This window comes from Rhynchophorus ferrugineus, unplaced genomic scaffold, assembly GCF_030347505.1.
Source record: "Rhynchophorus ferrugineus isolate W39M unplaced genomic scaffold, kcgeb_rfMv2 rfM6, whole genome shotgun sequence".
NCBI classification, from domain to species: Eukaryota; Metazoa; Arthropoda; class Insecta; order Coleoptera; family Curculionidae; genus Rhynchophorus; species Rhynchophorus ferrugineus.
In genome coordinates, this window is record NW_027472585.1 from 16,134,142 (window position 1) to 16,159,720 (window position 25,579).

General features: G+C 32.8%; 1 protein-coding gene and 1 non-coding gene across 3 annotated transcripts in view; both read right to left on the reverse strand.

Moving 5' to 3' along the window:
* Klp54D (Kinesin-like protein at 54D) overlaps positions 1-25,364 on the reverse strand; it is a 38,030-nt gene extending 12,666 nt beyond the window's left edge. Inside the window, exons 1-9 of one of the 2 annotated variants that reach the window (XM_076407198.1) lie at positions 25,172-25,364; positions 21,706-22,069; positions 10,083-10,178; positions 6,518-6,596; positions 6,350-6,458; positions 924-1,033; positions 732-872; positions 378-568; positions 135-322 (exon numbers count right to left, since the gene is read on the reverse strand). In XM_076407198.1, the coding sequence (XP_076263313.1) occupies positions 135-322; positions 378-568; positions 732-872; positions 924-1,033; positions 6,350-6,458; positions 6,518-6,596; positions 10,083-10,178; positions 21,706-22,061 (1,270 nt within the window). In that variant the 5' untranslated portion in view covers positions 22,062-22,069; positions 25,172-25,364. The remainder of the gene's footprint in view (positions 1-134; positions 323-377; positions 569-731; positions 873-923; positions 1,034-6,349; positions 6,459-6,517; positions 6,597-10,082; positions 10,179-21,705; positions 22,070-25,171) is intronic. The other variant, XM_076407197.1, reaches the window with a different exon arrangement.
* On the reverse strand, positions 608-678 carry TRNAG-GCC (transfer RNA glycine (anticodon GCC)). Its single transcript has one exon. It is a non-coding gene; the product is annotated as a tRNA-Gly (tRNA).
* Positions 25,365-25,579: the final 215 nt, after the last annotated feature.

Below are 25,579 nucleotides of genomic sequence, written 5' to 3' on the forward strand. Positions count from 1 at the left end.
GCCTTCCTGCTGAGACCAGGCAAAACAATTTTGAAATTATTTACATTAAGTTAACACTGTATATATTAGGCCATGTTCGTAGTGTTTGTTTGTTACATTTTGAAAGCTGAAACCATTAATTAAATATGTCTTACCTAAAACCATTAGACTTTTGTTGATATTATTGGCCTCCTCCAAAGTTTTTCCTTCGCTCTGGGTCTTTTTGGTCATCTCGCTACCGGCTAAATCGACAAAATTGATTTTGCCAGTTCGTGAAATGAACACACCGTTCTCTGCCGGTTGTTCTGATGTGATGTGAACGGTAAGGATCGTGTGACTTCGACTGGAATAAAAATATATCTTCAGCTGCGCTCACATTGAAACACAGAGGGTCTTACCTGGAATATTCGTTCATGTTGTGTCTTCCAATCGACCGATTCCTTAAACCCTCTTCCAAGACAGCTATCAGGTCGTCCAGTTCTTCACAGTCAACAGTGAACAAGTTTTCAACGAAAAATCCTCGAGCTTTTTTGCTCCACCTCACAGCCAGCGGTTTCCTTGCTGTTCCCGGATTTAATAGATCTATTACCTTAAAGATGCGATTATTAAAATTTAATAAAAAAAGATTTGCATCGGCCGGGAATCGAACCCGGGCCGCCCGCGTGGCAGGCGAGCATTCTACCACTGAACCACCGATGCTTACGTGAAGTGTTAGAATTCTTATATGAAATATTTAGTATTGACCTCCTTACTTTTTCATTATAGATCTCCAGGTAACTAGCTTTAAGAACAAAATGTTTGTCCGGTTGTTCTTGTAGCTGTTGAAACAAATACATGAACGATCGAAAGATCAAACCATGTTTGTCGCTATACGGAGCAGTTTTCAATCCAAACTGTGAATAGAAACTTTTAGTTAACAGAGATATATATTTTGTGAATATTACCAATCCTGGTGGTCCTGTCAGGGTATGGGTTTTCCCGCTACCAGTTTGTCCGTAACAGAAACACGTACAACGGAAGCCCTCTACTGCCATTTCGATTAGTCGTTTCATACCTTTATTATAAAAATATATAAAATTATTATGTACAATTTTTTATTGTATGTTATATTATGTTATTTAGCTTGCATTATTCAGGAAAAAATACTTTAGCCATACTTTATAATAACGTATCCCACTGTATTTTAGTAAATATGCTTTACGCTTTTAATATATAAATACAAAGTGCACAAAATTAAATACAGTTAAATTATTTCACAAAATAATTATTTCACAAAGTTTTGTTCGTCCGAGCCACACGAGGGCGCGCAAAACGGGTTTATTTACTACTGGGGCAAATTAAAAAGTAAATCTTTTTATAAAATATTTTAAATACTAGTTAAATACATAAAAGAAAAGTTCTTAGTGGTGTTCTACTGTCTGATTCTTTTCAGTATTAAGTTGAATCTCTGAAGGCACAGATTCGTCTGTTTCGAAAGCACCTGCGGAGAAACTTACAATTTTCAGTTTGAACACCTTTCGATTTGCTTCCTTTGAAAAAATATGATATTGGAACTTAATTCTAATTTATTTTTAAAGATTCTAATGTGATCTGAACAAGTACTAATTCCAATAGTTAACTTGTAACTATATTTTCTTTTTCGATAGGTTAAGGAAAATTATGTGTGAATGTATTTCTATTCAATTATCGATGTAGATTTTAATGAAAGACCTACTATTAAAATTAGAATTAGGAATTGTATCTTGGTTAAGCAATGATATTCCATATTTGGAACCCTGACCATCTGGTCGGTCTGAAATGCAAAGAATCAACCACCCTGATTCCTGCAGTTTATCGTTATTTACTTTTTGAAACCGTTACTGTGCTAGAGCAGAAACCATTTGGAAAGTATTTTACTTGAATATCTTGATAACCTAGAATATAAAACTCATATTATGGTTTTGCATTTAAACAAATAATATTTACCTTAAATGCTACAAAAGTAACGACATAACAACAACTTCCGTACAATTATACACAAAAATAGAATAAAATAAAAATAACCTGTCACAATTATGCCACAAAATTTCAAATAGAAAAAAAAAGAAACCTGTAATCCTTTTACCTACGGCCATCTTGTGATTCGGACGTGCAAAACATGGTTACGGGTGGGCTCATTTAAGTTTCCATTCTGTATTTATATGTTTTGTGATCTATTGATTGAACGCAATGTTAATGTCTGATGTGACAGATGACATCTGACGTTTTTCTGTTACCATCATAGAAAAAAGTTATCATTGTTGATAAAATATTTGAGAACGAGTTTTTGAAGAAATCTTGACCTAACCAACAAAAAGAAAAAAAAGCAAATAACATAATAAAACAGAGTCACCTATTTCTTTCAATATAAAGGTGATCAAATCTGATTCTGGTTAGTACTTATCGTGAACAGAGAACCTTTTTTGGCTCCAAACTTATTTAATGTTGGTTTTAGATCTATTCAAAATTTAAACATTAGAAAGCATTCGCATATAACAGGTGGGGCAAAAGTCCGGCTACTATTTTGTTTACCTATAACTTTGCTCAGAGAAAAGATAAGTAAGTTTGGTTTTCATTAAAAGTTTATTTGGTCTTTACAATTTTTTTTCTTTATAATTGAAAAATTATATCGGCTAAATGGTGACCGCCATTCGCTATGCAATTTTCCGCTCTTTTTAAGGCATTTTTCATGACACCCTGCAACATCTGAGACTGAATTTCTTCAATTTTGTCACGAATATTGTCTTTAAGATGTTCTGTCTGGTAGATCTTAAGAAGATCTGTCTGGCCTTTTTGAACAAGCTGTGTGTGCTGTAGCCCCATCTTGTTGACATGTCCTCTAGTCCTCGCTCTTCATTTTCAGGAACAAGACAATTTCTAATCATGTCTTGGCACCGTTCAGCAGTAACAGTACTAAAACAACTTGGTCATTTTCAAAAAAATAGGGACCAATGATGTTTCCAGCATGAATACCACACCATAGAGTTGTTTCATGAAATAATTGAGGATTTTGTGTTCCCCAAAATCGACTGTTCTATATATTGGCGTGGCCACTGAGAAAAAAATCATCGCTCATTATCTAATCATTACGTCAGAGGTTGTAAACCAAAAGTCAAATTTGATGTGGCAAAACCGCGACGCGCTGACGTTTGAAATTTTGATGGCGTCTATTGATTGTATTATTAGATGGACTATGTATTTCTAGATATTCCCTTGATAAGCAGTAAGATTGTGCGATAACTTTAAACTGCTTTTAATACTGATTAAATAAATTCGAAGTTACTTGCCTCCCAACCTAATATTCTAATCCAACTTTATCTTTTGATTTCTCACGATATTTGGTTTTTAGTTGAGTCATTTGATTTGTTAATAATTTCCTTTACATAATGTAGCATAGGACAAATCATTATTTTGTCATCATATCATCTCATTATCATATTATATTATCTTTATCTATGTCATCATATTATCTTTATTTTGTGACCTAATATTTCTCGTGAATATAATATATATAGTCTATTGAAAGTTTATTTGTATATGCGTCATCGAAATTTGTGACGTAGAAGCTTCGCAATGTTGCCGCATTAACTCTGAGTTTAGTTCAGTTTGGCTTTGACATACAACAAAATTCTAATCTAAATCAAATAATTGAATCATATTGTTATCAAATATATTTTATTTCAACATTATGGTACATCTAAAAACTACAGTTAATTATATAGCCACAATAGCTTATAGCTAAGAGTTATAACCTATTATCACTATTGATTATTGCTTTTGAAAATTTTGCATACGTCTGACAACTGGACGATTTTGACAGACTTATTTCGTTTACGTGTTCGAACTAATCAGACACCGTTGTGTCTCTTTTTACTAGAATAAAATGAGAAGGAAAATATTGTCTGATTCTAAAATGAATTTACAAATTGGGGTAGGCGATACATTAGACATCTTGATGACCATATATAAATAAACTTTGAATAGCCTATGTAGAGGTTTTATTTAAATAGGCGAAACCGAGGAAATGTTTTGTGTGGTCCAACTAGTGCTGGTTCTGACTTTTTTGATTGCTTAATTTGATCTACAAAGACATTTGATTGGCTCGTTTCTATAACGTGATTGTTGGTTTTGTGGAGGCCGTTCTTGCGTTTCCGACATTATTTCATTTTCGAGAACGATCAGCATTTTTGTGACTTAATTATGTTCACTATTATTTTGTTATAATGTATCTTCATTGGCTCTTCAACTGCGTCGTAAAACTTGCCTCAATACATTTTTGTGTTGAAGAAGTAAGTAAAATATTTACAGACGCAGACTTTCAGCTGTGCTGTTCTTCTTTCAGAATGAGGGAGAAAAGATAGAAACTTTAATACATCTTATTTAAATTCATTATATATTCACCAGGAGATATATTGTGTTCTCAATTAGATTGCAGCCTTTTTTACATTTACATTTAATTATTTTTTATTTATATACTTATATTTAATTTTTTAAATTTCACTTTTATTTAATTCAATTAAATTTTAATATTATATAATATTTGTATCTATAGAGAATTTTGTTTTAATAAATTGTTTTGAGAAGTTACATTTGGGTTTTATTTCAAATTTAATTGGTCGGTAGAATATGACGTCAGAGGTTAGACACGTGATGCGTATGAAATCCTCAACCAATGAAATGTCTTCCTAATAAAATATTTTCTTTACAGGTGCCTGTAATGCTAATTTAAACTAACCAATAAAATAAAATTAACACTCTATATTTTAACAGGTCAATTGAAAAGTCCCCGGCCTGATATATAGATGGCGGTATTAGAATTAAATTCATATTATTTTTGTTAGTCCTAACTCTCAAAAAATGAGTGTATAAATTTGACAGCTGCCGGATTACTAGTGAATTACAGCATTTTGAGCTAAGCAAATTTTGTTACTATAAAAAGAAATTTCGCGTGTTGATAAAATATAGCTTTTTGAAGGTAAAAAATACAGTTGAAATAAAAACTTGGCTTGATGCCGAGTTTCAGACACTGCCACAGGAAAATCAACCATCAAGGTTTGGTATGCTAGGTGTAGATGTGGTGAAATGAGCACCGAAGACGGTGAACGCAGTGGAGGCCCAAAAGAGCTTGTTACAGACGAAAACATTAAAAAAATCCACAAAATGATTTTAAATGACCGTAAATTGAAATTGAATGAAATAGCAGACACTAAAGATATCAACTGAACGTGTATATCATATCATTCACGAATATTTGGGTAGGAGAAAGCTCTGTGCAAACTGGGTGCCGCGCGAGCCCACTTTTAACCAAAAACAACGACGAGTTGATAATTCGGAGCAGTGTTTGAAGATGATCAATCGTAATAAACCCGAGTTTTTGCATCGGTATATGACAATGGATGAAACATGGCTCCATCATTTCACTCCAAAGTCCAATCGACAAGTATCCGAGTGGACTGCACAAAATGAACCCGCTCTAAAGCGTGGGAAAATGCAACAGTCGGCTGGCAAGGTTATGGCGTCTGTATTTTGGGATACGTATGGAATAATTTTCATTGACTACCTTGAAAAAGAAGGGACCAGCAAATGACGAAATCGCCGAAAACGGCCGCATTTGAAGAAAAAGAAAGTGCTGCTTCACCAAGACAATGCACCGTGTCACAAATCAGTGAAAACGATGACAAAAATCCATGAATTGGGCTTTGAATTGCTTCATCAGACACCGTTTTCTCCAGCTCTGCCCCCCCAGCGACTATTTCCTGTTCTCAGATCTCAAAAGAATGCTCGCTGGGAAGAAATTCTCGTCGAGTGAAGAGGTGATCGCCGAAACTGAGGCCTATTTCGAGGAAAAGGACAAATCGTACTATAAAAATGGCATGGAAAAGTTGGGGGATCGCTATAATTAGTGTATCATCCTTGAAGGAAATTATGTTGAATAAAAAATAATAATTTTGCTAAAAAATGTGTTTTACTATGGTAGGCCGGGGACTTTTCAAATGACCTGTTACTCTACGGTTAGCACTTGGTTACGTTTCTGAATTATAGCGATTTAATTAATGTAACATTAACTGAATATGGACTAGAAGTAACACAGTGTTTTTCTGAAAAGTAAAAGGAATTATAAGTTTCAAGTAACATTGATGGAAATAGTTTTACAGTTGCGGTATGGTATCTTGATGTCATAATTTCAAATGGTGACAGATCCAATGTGGGTCCAACAATGAAGTTATTACAGCATCGAATTATATTTTTTAGGGAGAATACAAACAATTAAAGAAAGGTTGTAGTCGGATACATAACAAGCATTCCAGGCAATATTCCTGTTTCTTATTATTTGTCAACTGAAATATTTTACCAGAATATTGTAGAACGTCTTCTTGAGTGGCAGCCTGTTCAAATACCACATTATATGAGAACAGTTTACGTTTGGTGCCTCCTCCAGACCCTCCTGGGATACCCTCGATCTGAAAACACAATTCTCATTCTAAATATTTTGTGTCGCTAGCTATATTGATGTTTTTACCAATATTTGTCCATTTCCTGGAAACTGCACGACATCAGTATCCCCATGTTGTATTTCCCTATTGCTCAGAGGTCGTACCCTGAAAGACAAGCCTATATAAGTATAAGATGTATCTGTTTTCACATTTAAATTTTAAATTATAAATAACTATAAAATTACTTTTTTGTAAAAAAATACAGATAGCCTTCACAGAACGATCGTGTTTCATGGTAAGGTTGAATGAATCATAAAATTACTGGACCTTATATTGATCCTGAGTTACTGTGCATGGTTTTTTTATGTTAATATTTAAAAATAAGATAGATATCAAGTGTGCTTAGTAAAAAAAACTATAAAGAATAAGAGAATAATTTATAGTTTGTGATAATAGTGAATGATAAACGGATCTACAGAGGAATATGTAGATTAAAAAGAGCATGATTATTAAGAAATTTAATGGGTGATAATATAGGGTGGCCCATCTGTTATTTTATTCTTGACAATGCTATTACAATTAGGAATCTTGAGGTTTCATGTGGCTGAACCGTCCTAAAGGATATTCGTTGATAACTGAATCGAAACCAGCAGGCTCATCAAAAAGGTAGAATTAACTCAAACGCAAACAGAGAGTTTCTAGCAGAAAAGTACCTTCAACAGGACAAGAACAAGAACTGTGTTTATGCATTCGACTAAAACGAAGATATAGACTTTAGATACTACAGGGGATGGACAAAATAATATAAACACCTGACATATATATAATATTTATTTGTTAATAAAGTGTTGATGAGTCACCATATTTGTTAAACAGCTGCGATTATTTGCAGATTAGATTCGTAGAGTGTCTGAATAGTTTCCAGTGGAATGTTGTCTCATTATTGTATCAAAACATTCCTCAACATTACTTCAATGTTGTTGGAGATGGAAATCTGCTCGTCACTCTCTGCTCTACTAAAATGGTCCAATTATGTTAAGGCCTGGCAATTGTGCTAGCTAGGGAAGATGCTCTTTATATATTTGTTAAAATATATATTTAGAAATGTATACATATATATTTAAAACACACAGTAGATGTCCAGTGCTGTTCAATATCTTTTCGTAAATTTTTTGTAAAGCCATAATTGCATCAATGTATCTTTTTTTCTCTTTTTATCCTTGGCTTGGATTACAAATCGTGGTCGGACAAGGCTTAGTCTAGACAATACGGTGGATACGTCAGAATTTGTTCATAGTGGAGGATATAAATAATTGCTTGGTAAGGTTAGAGTAACTCATGATGGCTAATTCCTTTCCAATCACACTTACTATCACATTTGTCGACGCGCATTGCAGTTGTTTGTAAATTTTCTCTAGACTTAACTCACCATCTACTTGGATCTAATGTTTGTTTTATTTTGCGTTTGTTTAATGATATTTCCAAAGCGAAGCATTTTTTAAACCATTTTCCACAACTGAAAACTCTATCCATTGCAATTACCACTGTTAATTCCTTGGAATTGTACCAAGTTTTGAATATTTCTCGTATCCAGTCTCTTACAAATTGTTTAATATTGTTTTCTGATTGGCCCAACTTGATATCTTCTCGAATTTCGTCGACATTTTCATCGTTTGTCGGGCCAGTGACAGTTTTATCTTTAACATTGAAATGTCCGGTACGATAACGAGCAAACCAATTCTGATACTGGCCTACGTTTAAGCACTCATTACTATAAGCAATAGAAAAATTTCGATTACAATTAATTTCAATCCAATCAATTCAAAAGTCCCCGGCCTGACATATAGATGGCGCTACAAGAATTAAATCCATATGTATTTTAGTTAGCCCTAACCCTCAACAGATGCATGTATAAATTTGAAAGCTGTCGGATTATTAATTTGTGAATTATAGCATTTTGAGTGAAGCAACTTTTGTTACTTTGAAAAAAATTGATAAAAAGGAATCTCGCGTGTTGTTAAAATATTGCTTTTTGAAGGGAAAAAAATACAGTTGAAGCAAAAACTTGGCTTGATGTCGAGTTTTCGGACACTGCCCCAGGAAAATCAACCATCAAGGATTGGAATGCTAAGTTTAGACGTGGTAAAATGAGCATCGAAGACGATGAACGCAGTGGACGCCCAAAAAAGGTTGTTACCGACGAAAATATTAAAAAAATCCACAAAATGATTTTGAATGACCGTAAATTGAAACGGAATGAATTAGCAGGCACTCTAAAGATATCAACTGAACGTGTACATCATATCATACACGAATATTTGGGTATGAGAAAGCTCTGTGCAAAGTGGGTGCCGCGCGAGGTTACTTCTAACTAAAAAAAAAGACGAGTTGTTGATTCGGAGCAGTGTTTGAAGATGATCAATCGTAATAAACCCGAGTTTTTACATCGGTATGTGACAATGGATGAAACATGGCTCCATCATTTCACTCCGAAGTCCAATCACAGTTATCCGAGTGGACAGCACACGATCAACCCGCTCCAAAACATGGGAAAACGTAACAGTCGGCTGGCAAGGTTATGGTGTTTATATTTTGAGATGCGTATGGAAGCATTTTCATTGACTACCTTGGAAAAAGTAGGTCCATCAACAGCGACTATTACATAGCGTTATTGGACGGGAATAACGTCCGCATTTGGAGAAAAAGAAAGTGCTGCTTCACCAAGACAATGCACCGTGTCAAAAAATAATGAATGGGTCTTCGAATTGCTTCTTCATCCACCGTATTCTTCAGATCTGGCCGCCAGCGACTATTTCCTATTATCAGATCTCAAAAGAATGCTCGCTGGGAAGAAATATTTGTCGAATGAAGAGGTGATCGACAAAACTGAGGCCTATTTTGAAGCAAAGGACAAATTGTACTACAAAAATGGTATCGAAAACTTGGAGGGTCGCTATAATCAGTGTATCACCCTTAAAGGGAATTATATTAAATAAAAAATAATTAATTTTGCCAAAAAAAAATTGTTTTACTATGATAGGCCGGGGCCGTAGGAATTGAACTGTTATCTGACCATCGTTGAGTTCAGACGTACCACCATCGATTGCCCAAGTCTCGTCAACGTAGCACCGATACCTTTCATTTATTAGTATTTTCCATATTTTATTTGATATCGTCAATAAATAACGGTCACATAATGTAAACACCACTGTTTCATTTCGTTTTACCTCCATTCACTGAGCCAATTAATTTACCCTAAAAATAAATTAAATAAAAATAAATAAAACTGTTGAAATATATCATGAAGAATACTAGAAGCATTAACATCTGTATCAGCGAATATAGCGCTATCATCAGTGACCATCAGATCGGTCAAGGGAGTTGTAGCATTATATTGTATGCCATGTCAGTTAAAAAAAAATTCGCATAATTGAATCCACTATTATGTTGGAAAATTGTGGAGAGACAACTTTGATTGACACTGGCTCAGGTCTTAAATGATATTTTCGCATAAAACATATATACTTCCTTAAACTATAAATCATTACCCTTTCCATCCATAACCGCAGATATGTAATTATAATAACATAATTAAAAAAAATCTAATTGATATCGCAAACGTGCAGTAATTATCTTGTTATATCACATTACCTAACTACCACATTAATGTTGTCCTCGTCTTGATTGTAGCTGGTAATTATCCGGCGCAGATTGTTATCTTCGTCTAATCTCTCGATACTTCCAGATCTAGAACGAATTCAACGCATAAATATGAATATATTAAAGCAATTCTGTGTTTTTTTTAATAATTAAGCTTTTCATTAGCGTAAAAGCCTTTATAGAAACAAATAAAACTAATTAAATCTTGTAAAATTACAACCAGTGGTTTTAGTTGTTTCTATATATCAAGGCTGTAATTATTTTCCAATTTATATATGGGTATTTCGCTTTTTTATTTATTAATGTTATTAATGGTAAGGTCAGCAATCAAATATCTACAGAAATAGAAATAACGATTGACTGTTATGTCTACAAATAAATTGAAAGGTATATAAACATGATAATTATTATGTGCTGTGACTCGACATAATGATATTTAATTTATTAAATCAGTTCATTGTTCTTATAATTAGTTGTTTTGGACATAATCGATGTATTTTGATAATCGATATGTAGTATAACCTTTAAGACAAATTAACAAAGCTCAAGACGTTGTAAACCCACAGACAATTTCAGTGAGATAGCAAAACAGGGTAGAAAGTTTGGAAAAATCCTAAACTTCCCAAAAAAGACAAAGAGAAAAAAAAAGAGTAATTAGTTCTTAAGACATATAACGTAGAACGAAAATGCGCTAAATCAACGAGCCAGGAAAATAGAACTATTTTTGACAACATATCACATGGATATTGTGATATCATATTGCAGATTCATTTTTCCAAAAAAAAAGAAAACATTAAAATACGGACTTAAGATGTCTACTGGATACTATGCTCTAGTGAACATATTCTAGGCAAAACAGCTTTAGTCAAAAAACAAAGAATACAATATTTGTAACAAGATGAGATCAAATAAGAAGAAATACAAGGGTAAGCCTACCGGATTCTTACACTTTTATACAACATCAAGACAGAAATCAGAATGTGAGGTAAATTACCTTCTGGAAATTAGGGACTTGATAAAAAAGGATGAAAAGCTAGAATAATATTTCACTCAATCAGAAATGCCGTAGACAAAACCATATTTGATAGAATTAGCAATCAGACAAATCAAAATATTAAAGAATATGAACAGAATAGCTTTTTGCAGTTACCCGCGATATCAAAATTACTTAAAACGTATTAAACCATTTATAAAAAAATCAAATTAGCCGGCTTGCTGGGGCAGTGGTAAGGGTGATAGAACCGTCCTCCTACTGTTCCGAGAGCCGCGGGTTGGAATCCTACTGGGGCATGGTCGTAAATTTATTGTGGTTGTTCAAAATTTGTGATTGTTCTATGTAGAAGTGTAAAATCCGACAAAGAATATGATCCCGGTCACACCAGTAATCAGGCTAGATAAGACCGGATGTCTTCTGGGATGATGTTTAAAATTGGTCACTCGCCAGTCGATAGGCTTAATGCTGAGGACCATGGTTTGGAGCGCACGTTAAACTGTAGGTCCAGTCCAGATAAACACCTAGATGGTAAAAGAAGACTTTAAAATATATTAAATAATTCAAATTAAATTGTATATACATTATTTATACTTTTAGCCCCTCTATTTGTGTTTATAATTTTATTTATTTACTCATTTATTATTTTTATTTATTATTTTATATGTACACTTTAGTCTGTCCCTGTCGCCCTATATCAACACCGAACTGTTGTAGAGCAGGGGTCTTGGCTACCGAAAAAAATACCGATATTTTAAAATATCTATATATCGTTTTAGATATTTAAAAAATATATCGATATTTTTACGAAAAAATAAAAATAGTAAAATATTAGCCCAAAAATATATATTTTACCAGACCTGTAAAGTTAAGTACCAATTTTAAAGGTTTATTAAAATTTATATTTAATTTATTTTGAAAAAATATCGAAAATATATCGGCCAAAAATATCGATATTTTTTACAGAAAAGGTTATTAAACTAGTTCCAATTAGTTTCAAATGTCATCGGAGTTTACAAAAAATTGTTGTGGCCGTTGCCATATTAATAAGTCCGAAAAACGACTAAAATGTTTTCCATGATGATTTTTTTTTGGTCAAATAATGTACTCTTTGTAGGTCAACGTAGCCGAGGGCAATACACCGCAAACAATTTTATTTATAGAAAAAATAATGATTCTTGATAAGGATTTTTAAAAAACGGTGAGAATTCCAACGTAAGTCAGGTTTTTCCGTATATATATTATAATGGGTGTTTTATCGTTTTCTTTATACCTTTTGTGGATCAATATATTAAATATTGATCCGAAATCGGCAATGGTATGTCGAAAAAAATCTTATTCATTGTCGAAATCCTTTTCATAGTTTTGATTGATGATGCCCAACGTTTTTGTCAGACTATAATCGAAGCATAAAGGAATATCATTGATTTTGCCAAAAATCTCTTTTCTAATAATAAACTATTTCTTTTAAAATTATCAAGCAATCGCTTATTCAATTGTTTAATTTCCTTTGTATTAATATTCACGTATTTTTATCACATTTTGCATTTTACTATTGATTGTATTGGTATATTTTTGTCACTCAATATAACATCATGTGCTGATTACACACTAAAAATTTTTGCAGAAGGGAACCAAGATGTGTGAAATATGCCGGTAAACATCACACAACTTAGTGCAGAAAACAACGCAATAGTGTAGCGACATGCGTGTTGTGCAACGAAAAAGGTAACCCTGCTAATTATAAAGGATCTGCAGTATACCAAAAAAATAGAAGAACTCCAGCCAAAGAAAATTACAGCAGAACAACGCTTAAGACAAATTGATAAAGCCAAAAACTCTGAAACAATATCTACCGTTGAAAATAAAAAAAGCCCAAGAAACCGTCAGACCATCGGCCAAAAATATAAGTGCCACCAAAATATCAAATGATAAACAAATAGATACGAAACCGCAGGAAGCTGCGGCCAACGAGCCAACTATCGGCAACATGATGAAATTGCTCAAAGAATTCCAGACTGAAATGAGACAGAAATTCAGTCAGTTAGCAGACAGGGTGGAAACATTGGAGAAATCCGGATTAAGGAAAGCTACCCAAAACAAGCTAAAGAAAAACAAAAGTGAGTAATTCGTTTTTAAGAATTATAACTTGGAACGCAAACGGACTAAATCAAAGAGTCTGGGAACTATAATTATTAAAAAGAAATAACATAGATATAGCTCTCATATCGGAAACTCATTTTTCCAAAAAAACTACATTAAAATACGGGGTTATGATGCTTACTGGACACTATTGGACACTACTAGCCCAATGAACGGGCTCGAGGCGGAACAGCTTTAATAATTAAACAAAATATACAACATTTACGAACAAGAAGTGATTAAAAATGAAGAAATACAAGCTACGATAATTGGTATCGAAAAAAAACGAGGCTGAAATAAATATTGGCGCTATATATTGTCCACCAAGACATGAAATGACACAACAACAATATAAAGATATCTTTTCAAAATTAGGCCCAAGGTTTATTATTGGTGGAGACTTTAATGTTAAACATACAGCTTGGGGTTCACGAATAATAACACCTGGAAAAGGAAACGAATTACTCAAAGCCATTAACCTTACAAATTTTAATTATCATTCAGGGCGCGAACCCACTTATTGGCCCACAGACAGTAATAAAGTCCCAGAGCTGCTGGATTTCTACATTACAAAAGGCATCTCATTAAATCAAATTAGTACAGAAAGCTTGTGCGATCTAACATCTTGATTATATATTGTATCGTTAACACTGGGCGCGACAATCCTAAGAAAAGCAAGAAAGCCTAATCTTACTAACAAATATACTGACTGGGACAAATTCAGATTAATACTGCAGGAACAAATCAGTTTAAAAGTAAGACTTAAAACTATAGATGATCTTGAGCAACAAACCAAACATATAACTGAACAAATTCGGTCAGCTGCAAAAGATGCTACCCCATTAGCAAGAGAGAAATCAGAATATGAAGTACTTTACCCTCGAAATTAGAGAAATGATAAAAAAAGGCGAAAAGCTAAAAGAGTATGGCACAGAACCAGAAATACTGCAGACAAAACTACTTTTAACAGAATTAGTAATCAGACGAATCAAAAAATCAAAGAATATAAACAGAATTGCTTTCAAAAGTATGTAAGTGAATTAAGCCCATAAGCAGACAAAGATTATTCGCTATGGAAAGCAACTCTATTGAAAGAGTGTTTGAGGAAAAGAAATACTGTCCTGGAATATTCCTGGAAGTCTCACAAGCTTTTGATCGGGTCTGGCATTTGGGATTAATCTGTAAGATGAGCAAATTGTTACCACGTAACTATTGTCAATTGCTGGTGTCATATTTATTCGGAAGAAAATATAGAGTATCGCACGAAATGGCGTTCTCGACATTTAAAAATATCTCGGCTGGAGTTCCATAAGGTAGCGTCTTGGGACCTCTCCTGTATCTGCTCTACACTGCTGACATTCCAACAACAAAAGAAACACTTCTTGGAACCTTTGCTGACGACATAATTATTATGGCAAAAGATATATCTCTACCTAGGTCAATAGAAAAAGTGCAAGTGGCAGTCAACAAAATCTACAAATGGACAAAAGATTGGAAAATTCAACTTAATAGCTCTAAATATGTCCACGTTAATTTTGCATTTAGGCGAAATAATAAAAACTTAATTATATCACTCAATGGATGCCCGATTCCTCAAGCAGAATCAGCTAAATACCTTGGAATCCATCTTGACGGTAGATTAAATTGGAAGCATCACGTTAGACAAAAAGCAAAACACATTAGAAGCAAATTAAAACAACTATACTGGTTAGTCGGAAGATACTCTCAACTTGATCTAAAATCAAAGAGGTTGATCTATAATACAATTATAAAGCCAATTTGGACCTATGGGGTGCAAATATGGGGTTGCACTAAAATTTTAAATCAACAAGTCGTACAACGCTGTCAAAACAAGGTTCTTCGATTGATTACCAATGCCTATCGCCATGTAACTAATGAAGAACTGCACGATGACCAGGAAATCAAATGGATTTGCGAAGTCATCCAAGATTTCGCCTTGAAACACGAAAGAAGATTACTAAATCATACTAACGTGGAAGCAATACAACTGCTGGACAGCGCGCAGGATGTCAGGAGATTGAAGCGAACAAAACCATACGAACTTATATAAAGTGTATACATTTAGTGTAAACTATAGCTATAAGTTAATAATTAATAATTAATTATAATTTTATAATTGAGGAATACATACTGATGTATTTTCTCGCACTCGTCTTGCTTGTTAGTTAATCCAAGTACATAGGAAAAGTAGTAATAAATTAATTGTAAATTTAGATTCTACTAAGCGTATCTAATAAAGATGTTATAAAAAAAATGTGCTGACTGATTTTAATGTTTTAATATGTAAAGATAGTTTAAGTAAAATTCGACCATTTTTAACATTTTTTCGTCATTGGTGATATTTTATTTTTAATTTTGATAAGATATATTACTACTGTTTTTCCTGTATATTGGCGGCTTTTAATTGTTTTTTTTTTGACAAATGAATAATCAAAGCACTCTATTCCTCGTAGATTTAATATTAGTAGGCTTGATAAGTAATAAATAATAATGTTGATATTTATCTGTCATTGGTGACAATATATCATAGAGTATATATAGAGGTTTTACTTAAATAAGCGAAACCGAGAAAATGTTTTACGTGGTCCAGCTAATGTTGGTTCTGAGAGAACTCTTTAAATTGGTTTCAGATAGTTCAGTTGGTTCTATGGTTTGTTATGACGCCATTTTTGTGTGTCTGATGTTGAGTATGATCAGAATTCTTGCGTCTTAATTATAATCACTATTATTCGATTATAATGTATCTTAATTCTCAAAATTGTTGTGACCCAGTGTATTTGCGGAAATAAAAAAAACAAATGTAATTTTCCGTGGAGACACAGCCCAGGTTAGCTAGGTTAAGGATGTGTCTGTATGCATTGGCTTTACCTGATACGTATACAATTATTTATATAGAACATTGGTGTTCATATTTTGTTTTTTACGGGAAAATAGCAGAGGAAATTATGAAGATATTACCCAAACTGTAAACCCAAAATGTGTTCAAATGGGGCGATGGCAAAATGTGTATATAATACATGAAAAGTTTTAGTAGAGAATCATTTGTTGTCCTTTAAAAAGTTGTTTGTAAAGTGCAATCATTTAAAAATCTAATTATTTTGAAGGGGTTCATTGGCTTGTAACAAATGTATATTGGTTAAGATACTTATAATTAATATTTTGGCTTAAAGTTCCTCTACAGAGATAGATGGTTTTTTGTTTGATTTTTCAACAAGGATGTTAAAAAATACATTAATACAAAACAAAATAATTCAATTTGTAGATCAATATGATGAGCCTGATTTTATAGCCAAGATAGTATCTCATGATTATTTTGTTATATTGTTAATAGATCCTTAAGCTGTCTCTTTAACTCCTAAAGCTTGCTTCGATATATTTTTCTGTTGAACAAGTAAGTAAAATATCAACAGGCAGACTTTTAGCTGTGCTGCTCCACTTTCAATATGAGGGAACAAATGAAAAATGAAAACATATGAAAAAGGGATAAAGCGATATAGACAAATTTGATTATGTTTGTCAGCAGATATGTTGTGTAATGTAAATTACAGATGTACTTATAAAATAAACATACCGTATTCATATTTCAATTTTATATTTTTTTTATAATTTATACCAGCAGTTTTGTTATTTGTTATTGACTGTTGGTGTACTTAATGAACTAGTAATATTATTCTTGTGCTAGTACGTATATATATATATATATATATATATATATATATATATATATATATATATATATTTTTTTTTTTTTTTTTCTTCTTTTTCTTTTACCAACTAGGGGTTAATCTGAACTGGACAGTTTAACGTGGGTTCCGAATCACGGTCCTCGGCATTAAGTTTATTGACTGGCTAGTGACCCATTTTATAAATCATCCCAGAAGATATCCGGTCTTACCCGGCCTGGTTACTGGCGTGACTGGGATCATTTTCCTTGTCGGATTTTACACTCTTGCCTAGGACAATCACAAATATTAAACAATCACAAACATAAATTTACGACCATGCCTTGCAGGATTCGAACCCATGGCTATCGCAGCAGTAGGCGGACCGTCCTGTCGTGGATCGAACAGAATCAGTTTCTGACAGTAGATGTTTGGCACCAACATGTCTGTTAATACCAAATGTAGCGATGTTGCCAAATATCTCTCTATATAAATATTTTGACGATTTTATTGAGTTAAATAAAAAATTAAGGACAGTTCACGTGAATTTCGGTCGAAATTGTCCACTTTACCATAGAATAAAATATGCAGGACCTTTAAATTGGCGGCGATCGACTGAACGTTGTGTGACGAAAGAATCATATCGAATTTTCCTTTTAACCTTGAGTTCATAAACATCAGTTTTCTATTATATTTGTCGATATTTTTTAATGTGTTCGCGAAACGTTGTAAAAACAATTTTCTGGAATGGCGTCGTAATACTTGGAATGATTAAGAGGTTTTTAACAACAACAATAAATCATATATTTCTATTATCAACAGTGAAGTTAATTAAAAATAATTGTTTTTATAAATGTTTCAATATACTATTTTATTTCTTTCTCATAAAGTGTTAGCAGATGATGGACATGTTCTTGAAATATATGTACATGCCCGTAATTTGGAATTATTATGATAGTGCTTACGTCATTTTTATACAGATTATTTAAGTGTTTGAAATAAATTTGTCAAACATTTGTTCCTGTACCATTAGGCACTGAATTCAAGTTTGCATCTTAGTGAGTACTCTTAAGAATTTATGTAATATAAAGAGTAAGAAACGTAATCAAATGCTCCTATAACATGATATTTGGAAACATATTGAAACATTCATGGGAACCTAGATCAAAAGACAAAAGGTGGGATGTCCTACCCCAAGTGTTATATTCTCCAAACTTTGCTCCTCTCTCTCTCTCTATTGGCTGACTGGCCATTCCAAAGAGAGACGGGATGATTAATGGTTCATAATGTTTTAATTACAAATCGCTAGAGACTTAGACTAGCGATACTAAACTCATAATGATTTTAATATTACATGTTTATGACGGTATTCTAGTACAGAAATTTGAAAACATCAAAAACATATTTTTGAAACCTAACCCTTTAATAACCTTAAGAGCGTTTTTCAACATTAAAATTATTTACGATAGAAGAACATATAGAGAAGGTTTACATTAAATATCAAATTAATCATAGAACTTGAACTAGAAAATAACTTAAATTTTGAAGAAATTTTTGATCCGTGAACTCAGATCTTCAATCCTTGTATTAAGATGGGTTCTAGTTTTCGAATGCACGCATGGTGGCAGCACTGCGCTCTTATAACGGCTGTCAGCTGACGAAGTTACATTAAACACCATTTGGAAGCTATTTTAATGCTGTGATTGTGCTTCGAAACGTCTGAAAATGTAGAGACAACGTTGCCAAGCCTATTCAAAATGTTTTTGTTACATTTGTGTTTGTGTGTTGTTAAAAATGCGTATTTGCCGTTCCTTGGTTTTGCTGTAGTAAATACTAAGCCATGGGTATCGAGATTATTTTGTGTACCCGTGCAGAAGAAAATTGTACAAGTGGTCACTTGGTGGAAATATAATTTTTTTATTTTCTATGCCAGAACTTCGTTTTTTATATGCAAAAATCTATCGGACCTTATATTCGAAACCTAATGGCTGACGCAAAGTTTACAAAATGTTTAACGCCTGATGAAGCAGCAGCATTGCTATCGTTTCAAAGTGTTGTTCACAACTTTCTCGTTAACCACAAATCACAGAATTACAAGCACTTAATCGACATAACTCGTTGCAAAATTACCACAAGATTGGAGCTTGAATATCTCTCAAAAGAGGTTTCCTGCTTTCACATCTTAATTTCTTCTCACAAAACTTGAGCGACATAAGAGACGAGACGAAGGCATGAATAGCTATTACTGTTGAACCCTAATGCGTGAATAGATCCCAATCAGTATAAAGGATTCAGTTCAACCTTTGTTAATTTTTGATTTATACTTTTTAATTCAATGAATGATCGTTAATAGGCAAAAATAGTAAAATAGTGAATTTATTGAATATTTCGAGAACTAGCACCAATTAAAAAAAAAACGGACTTGCTGATGTGGGTTCCTCGATTTACCTTATAAAAAGCTTTTGGTTGCACAGGTCCACAGCCGTGTATAATTGTGATTTTTTGAGGGGTGAAGCTTTGAAAATATACAAAAATCTTTTTTTTTTATTTTGAGATTAGAATACTTCCCAGAGATTGATTTATAGATAATATTTTGAGTAATAATATTTTTTTTATAAATAAATATTAGCAATAATATTAACAATATTAGTGTTTTACAATAAAGTTGGGGTTTCTAAAAATAAAATCTATTAAATAAATTGATTCAGACCGATGCTATCATACAATATCACAGCGCTATCAGAATTATGTGAAAAAGACAATTATTAAGTTGTTTTTTTTATCAAACCCTTTAGGTTTGCTGGAAGAATAACGATCCAATTAACTTTTACTTTCCTTTAATGCCAACTCTACTTTACCAAAGCAAAAAAGGACAATTTACCATAATTTGTACGGGTCTATGTATACATTTATGCTCATGTTTACTTTATACAAAAATCTATATTTATTCTGATAACAGTGTTTACAAAAGAAATTATATTTAATTATTTTTTTATTTAGATTTTACGTGTTATACTCTTTTGAGACTATATGTTGTTGGATATCTTCACTCGATCAATTACTAAAATACTAAGAAATACTATTAATATTCCTTGGCAAATATATATATATATATATATATATATATATATATATATATATATATATATATATATGTATATAGCTGAAAAATATATTAAGACGATGAAATGATGTGACAGTGCAGTAAGTATTTATTTTTTTAAATGAAGCGTTTTAATTGTAACTATATATCTTTTCATTTGTTTTGAAATACGAAAATGTTTGTTTATGTAAAATATCCATTTTTTACTTTGGCTATATGGGATTACTATCATATTTATTGTTCTAAAGCAAAAGCGAGTTGTCTTCAGCATAGGGTACTATTATCTACATTACAATATCGAAGTGCATTCAAGAAGTTAAAGACTATTTGAATTTCTCGCGTAGTCGCTTTAAGTGTATCACTGTTGCTCTCAAGTGGCACCAAACATAGAAATAGGCTACTGTGATATTTTCTACAAGCTGCGTCATTTAGTTTGATAGCCATTAAAAGCAGACAACTCGCCGGAATTTGAACAAAAATGGAAAATTGTTATTTTCGTGTGCAGATTAAACATTATTTTTTGGGTAAAAACACCATCGCCTAAATCAAAGAAGGTCTTGATAAATACTATGGTTATTTAATGGTTATGATGTAGCTTATGGATGTACCAGCACAAGTAGTGATGTCGTCTTGTCAGAAATAGTCGATAAAATCAATGAAATGGCACTGGTGATCGAAGAATTAAAGTACGTGATGTGCCTGGGGCTATAGACTTCATTTTACTTGAGATTTTGTATGAATGTTTCACAAATGCTTGCACTCAACCATAAGCACAACCATTTAACTTCTTCAAAACAGTATTTAACCATGTTCGAAAAATGGATATATCACAAAACACTAGAGATCATGGAACAGCAAAACACTGGGTTTCTCCAGGTAAACCTACAACAAAGAAAGCCAATTCCAGTTAGACAGGCAATAAAATACTGTAAACAGTTTTTTGTGATGTCATTCATATCGATTATCTTGCAAAGGGAAAAAGATCATAAATTGCACCACGAACTGCTTCTGATTTAACCCCCCGCGAATATTCCCTGTTTTTAAACCTAAATAAATTACTGGGTGGTAAGATATTTAGATCGAATGAAGAGATCATCACTGAAACAAACGCCTATTTTGCGGGCCTTGAAAAAATCCATTAAAATTCGACAAAAATCGGAACAAATTTTCTGTTGTTATCTAATGTTGAGAAATAAAACCTATTAAATCTTAAAATACTGACTTATCAAACTGCCCTCGTGACAAAAGAAGCATTTCGAAACAACCAAGATCCTATCATCATATTTAAACATTGTTTTTGTATATCCACACTACTTAAACATGTTTTCATATGAACTCAATACTTGTTTCAGTTGTTCGTAGTTCGGATTCGCGACATATTTCTGAAAGTGAATTTTTCTGTTCTTTGAAATGAATAGTTTCTCAGCTAGTATATAATTTTCTTTGACACTTGTCCTGCAATAGATCAGCACGTATTTTATACGGTATTTTACTGAATATTATTTTTGTAGATATCTGGATGCATTTCTCATTGGAAGGGATAGTTTTTCTAGAGTTTTGAGATTTTAGTAAACAACATCTTTCGTTAAGTTGAATTGCTTGTTGATTTGTCTCACTTCACTAAATATTAAATGTTGCTTTGTATATTTTATATAACATACATTACATAGGTATCTTAAACATGTAGATACTTACTCGCTAGGTCTTCTGAACCGTTTAATATCATTACTTCCAGTGGTACCATTGCTGCTGATAGAGGTTGTACTCTTGCTTCCGGGACTAGTACCTCTGGATCTTATCGGGGATTTTCCTACGTTTTTCAGCGGAGGCGTTTTACTGGGCGATCTTCTGGTTTTGTTGGGAGAGGCCAACGGTACCTGCCTCTTCTTGGCGGGAGACGGGGTCTTTTGCTTCGCGGGGCTGGTACCGCGGCCGTTATTTATCGCAGGCTTAGCGGGGCTGTTTCCTCTGGAGTTGGTGTTGGCTCTGGCCGGACTGCTGCCCCGTGAGGTGGGTGGTGTTTTGAACGAGTTCTTCGGTTTGGTAACCATGATGGTTACTGGAAACAGAATATATATAGTATAATACAACAAAGTTATGATTTTCTTTGATCAAATCATTAAATCAAAAAATTGACAGGCAGAACCAAACAAAACAATTCATGAAAATATATATATTCTTCTTCATTTCATCATTATTTACTTAATCACTATTTCAAAAATACCATAATACTAAGCAAAAACAAGATTTTGATCAATAGATTTCCTCACTCAAGTTTCAAAATATTTATTGAAATAATTTACTGAAAGTTGATTATTAAATTTTGAGAGATTTTTTATATTTCAAATCATATTTTCAGTATGTAAATTATTCTCTTTCAAAATAGTTTACATTAGCTAGATTAGAAGATATCAATCGAAATAAATTAGAATCGGAAGGACCAATGTTTGCTGAATACAGCCAGCATGATCAGACTGGTTAACTTAATGTAAGCCGACAAAAAAAAGCAACACCCAAGATTCCATTGCTACAGGGTGTTTATAATATGATTTTAATGACAGCCATAAAATAACAATATCATAAGAAGTTCTACAAAGTTCTACATAACTATTCATAAAAATCTGAATATTCTTCTTCATTCTGTCATCACTTACTCAATCACTATTGCAAAAATATAGCAATACAAAACAAAAATGAATTGCTCAAATAAGTAATTGTTTTTCTAATTACATATAATTTTTTGTAGAAGATTGATTATTAAATTGTGAGAAATATTGCGTCCATATTCGAAAAAAAATTTAGAGTCTGCATTATCTTTAAAAATATTTAATTTCAGTTAGAGCTATGTGATATCAATCGAAATAAATCAGAAATCGGAATGTGCGCGATCGTATTGCATAGTCTACAGATACATCAATTCGGAGACGTGGTTTCCAGTTACTCATATCTGCACGCAGTTTAAGACGAATTTAGAAAACTGATTTGAAAATGTTCCCATACAAAATTCAGTTAGTCTAAAATTGCTACTGAAAGATCCTGATCAACGAGTTGAGTACAATAATGTAATCCTAAGTCTGTCTGGTAAAATTGAAAATTTTTCGTCTAAATTGATAATGAGCGATGAAGCCCATTTTCTTCAACAGAATAGCCGGATGTGGGGAGCACACCTCAATTAATTCATGAAACATCATTGAATCCACTAACAACAACTATATGGTATGGTATTCATGCTGGAAACATCATTGGGAACCAATTTTTTTGAAAATGATCAAGGTGTTGCAGCTACTATTACTGCTGAACCGTACCAAGACATGATTAAAAATTTTCTTGTGCCTGAAATGGAAGAGCAAGGACTAGAGGACATGTAGTTTCAGCAGGATGGGGCCTCAGCACACACAGCTCGTTATACAATCCAATTATTGAATAACGTTTTCCACCACGAAGAGTAATTTCGCGAAGTGGCGATTTAGCATGACCATCCAGATCTCCGGATTTAACAGCACCAAAATTTTTCTTATGGGGCTTGTTAAAATCAAAAGTTTATGTGAATAAGCTCCAAATGATTTAAAATTTCAAAGCCAATATTCGTTACGAAATTGAAGAAATTTAGCCTCAGATGTTGCAGGATATCAAAAAAATGTCTTAAAAATAGTTATAGCGTTGCATAGCGAATCGTTGTCATCATTTAGCCGATATAATTTTTTAAAATTATTAACGAAAAAAAAATATAAAGACCAAATAAACTTTTTTGAAATCCAAACTTACTTATCTTTTCTTTGAGCAAAGTTATAGGCAATCAAAATGGTAGCGAGACTTTTGCTCCACGTTGTAGTTATAGAATTTATAACGATAAAAATGGATATGTTTTGACTATACCAAACGTTAAAGTCCTAGGTTGGTGTAGAAGAATCATCCACAATGATACACAAGCGGAATAATCCTTCCTTTTTCAGGACAAGGCTCGACGTGTGGCAAAAATTGTGAATGATACACTATTACAAATCGAATAAGGAGTTCTATTGTGCTGATTACTACTTGTTCAGATGTAGAATAGAATAGAATGTAGAATGGCACACAGCTTCGGAATGCTGAGGAAGCACTAAAATGGATCGCTGCCAAATCAACAATGTCTTTGTAGACGGTATTGCCATGCTAAGAGAAAAATGAGGAAAAAAATGGTCGAAAACACCAGTTTTTCTCAATAAATTCCTTTTTAAAGCGAAAAAGCTTTTACTATGGTAGTGCGGGGACTTTTAAATTAACTTGTTATAATTAAACCCAAACCTGTAATATTAAAATGAACGAAAGTAAATTTGTGCATTTGCAGTTCCCGTATAACCAGAACGTCAATAACTAACCAATATTATTATCTCGGAATAAATATTGATACAAGACTTCGCTGGATGAAACATATTAAAAAAAGGAAAGAACTGGAGATCAAATAGATGAAAATGTAACGGTTAATTGGAAGAATATAACAATTATCAGTTCATAATAAACTGCCATTACACAAGCAAATATTGAAACCTTTATGGGCTAATTGTGGGGATATTTCGCGAAAAGTAATATATATATATATATACATATATATATATATATATATATATATATATATATATATATATATATATTTCAATATATATATACAAGTTTTCCAGGACAAAGGCCTGAGAAGTAATGTAGGTGCATCCAGATACTATAAGACCGGATATCAACCGTCGCTTAGAAAGATAATTTAGCAAAGATGCGCGAGGAGAGATTTCAATCTCATGTAAATATCCAAGTATTGGAACCAGAACAGGAACAAAAGAATCAAACCTTTGATCTAGGGTAGTGGTGTGTACTGACGTCAGTTTAATAGAAACATTGCAGTTTTAATACATAAATCTTGTTACTTGTTACACAAACATTAGATTTAAGTTTTGAAAGTTATTGTAAAGAAAAATTGTAGCTAATAATTAATCTAATAATAATTAATTAATTAATTAATATTAATATTTAAGCTAATAATAGATAATTTGGAGCTTGTAGTAATATTGTAATAAATAAATAATAAAAACACTTAAGTAGGTTTTGTAAAATGTTATTCCTATTGCATTTCTGCTTATACGTGCACTTAACAGGCCCTTGTTAATTAATAATTAGCAATTAGTTTACTTACCATTAATATAGACATAAATACTGATGATAACTGTTGATTAAGCGAATATATGATTTCCCGCTAAAACGACGCTTGTTCCGTGGTGGAACTTAATGTTTTACCCTTAAATGGCCCTTCGTCGAGGTGACTGCAATTACTACTGAAGCCCGCCGACTGGAATAGCGACGCAACATCGGTTGTTAGGGACGCTAGTAACCACACGATTAATACAAAAACGTGTGAGACTCACGGTCGTTAATGATGGAGCGAACCTGACGTTATAAATCAGAATATGGGTGTTTATATAGTAGGGAAAATTGTTTAAAATATTATGAGAATATACTCGATGAACTAACGTCAGTTAAGGGTTCTGTCAGTTAATTCTGTAAGTGCATTGAACCAGTGAACACATAACAACACAGGTGTACA